The following is a 1,318-nucleotide window of genomic DNA, read 5'->3' as shown; positions in this document are numbered from 1 at the left end:
TTCTGGGGCCTGGAGCGAACGCTCCTGTTCACGCGCGCGCGAGACGTGCAGACAGGGTTGCCAGGTGAGAGCGAATGGCGCGGTTCACGCCTCGCACAACAGAGCAAACACAAACACAAGAGAGAGATGCGCTCTGCATGGTGGGACATAAAAGAGAGCGAGTACTTGGGCGAGTAGGCCGCCGTGCGGTCGACGCTGCCGCGCGCGACTTTGCGCGCGAGGCGGCGCAGCTTGAGAACGGCGGTGGGCGAGAAGCCGCCGCCGAACGTCTCGTGGAGCAGCAGGTTGAAGTTGTTGCGCGCTTGACAAAGATCGCGTCGTGGTAGAAACCGCGATGCGCCTTGACGTAGGTCGTAGCCGTGGCCGGTCTTGTGGGAGAACGGGGTTGGCCGGGCTGCCCGCGCGCCTTGCAGCCCATGTTTAGGCGGCGGGCCTTCTCTTCGGTGTTGCCAAAGGCGTAGGAGTGGCCAACGGAGGCGGGCGTGCCGCCACTCGAGGCGTTGCCAACGAACGTGTTAGAGAAAGCGAAAGGAAATAGATCTAGACAATCTCAATGCCAAAACTCTTCCACACCAACGAGAACGTCGATCTACAGCTCCACCTTGTCCTCATCCTCCACCTCCTCCATCTCACTCGTCTCGCGTGGCTCCTCCCCGCGGTCCTCCGCCGCCGGCGCCGCGCCCGCGCCGCCGTCGCCCTTGCCGAAGCCGCCGAGGTTGATGCCGTCGAGCATCTTCTCCATCTTCTTGAGCTCCTCTGTCGACTGGCTCGCTCCGCCGGCGAAGCTCATCCCCTTGGCCGCGAGCTTCTCGAGGATCCTTCGCCTCTCGGGGTCCTTCTCCGCGCTAAAGTCGCCGCGCATCTGCCGCATCATGTCCTCGTACTTGCCGCCGGGACCGAAGTCGCCGCCGAGGCCCTCCAAGCCAGGCATGCCAGAGCCCTTCGGCTTCTTGTACTTCTTATCCGGGTACTTTTCCCAGTACCTAATGGCGTCACGCAACCTCGCGGGCGCGCCGCGCGGACCGCAGCGTGCGGTGGCAGCGGCTACTTGCGCATCACGCCCTCCTTGTACGCCTTGGCCTTGAGCGCGTCCTTTGACAGGCCCTTGTAGCTAACGCCAACTTCGTCGAAGATCTCCTTGAGCTCTGCGGCGGCGGCGACGGAGGAGTGGGTGGGTGTTTGTGCTCTCACGCTGCGAGTAGGACACTCGCAGCGCTGCGAGAGGAGCGCTGGAAGCACGCACGTCGAGTCGTCTTCATCTTGATGGCCTTCTGCTCCTCCTCCTTCTCGGCCTGCGTGCGCGCCGTCGAGGGGGCGA

The 1,318-nt window shown here is 63.9% G+C and overlaps 1 protein-coding gene across 1 annotated transcript; it reads right to left on the bottom strand.

The window, feature by feature from the left end:
- Positions 1–589: 589 nt before the first annotated feature.
- Positions 590–1,145, bottom strand: EMIHUDRAFT_125051 (hypothetical protein; the record flags this gene model as incomplete). The annotated part of the gene is made up of 2 exons (XM_005760179.1): positions 590–983; positions 1,049–1,145. Coding segments are annotated over 2 exons (491 nt in total), but the record flags the coding sequence as incomplete, so codon positions are not given.
- Between the last annotated feature and the right edge of the window lie 173 nt (positions 1,146–1,318).

The sequence above is a fragment of the Emiliania huxleyi genome (assembly GCF_000372725.1).
Source record: "Emiliania huxleyi CCMP1516 unplaced genomic scaffold EMIHUscaffold_7742, whole genome shotgun sequence".
Taxonomy (NCBI): Eukaryota; Haptophyta; order Isochrysidales; family Noelaerhabdaceae; genus Emiliania; species Emiliania huxleyi.
The sequence above is the reverse complement of the archived record's forward strand: the minus strand, read 5'-3'. Positions and strand labels throughout refer to the sequence as shown.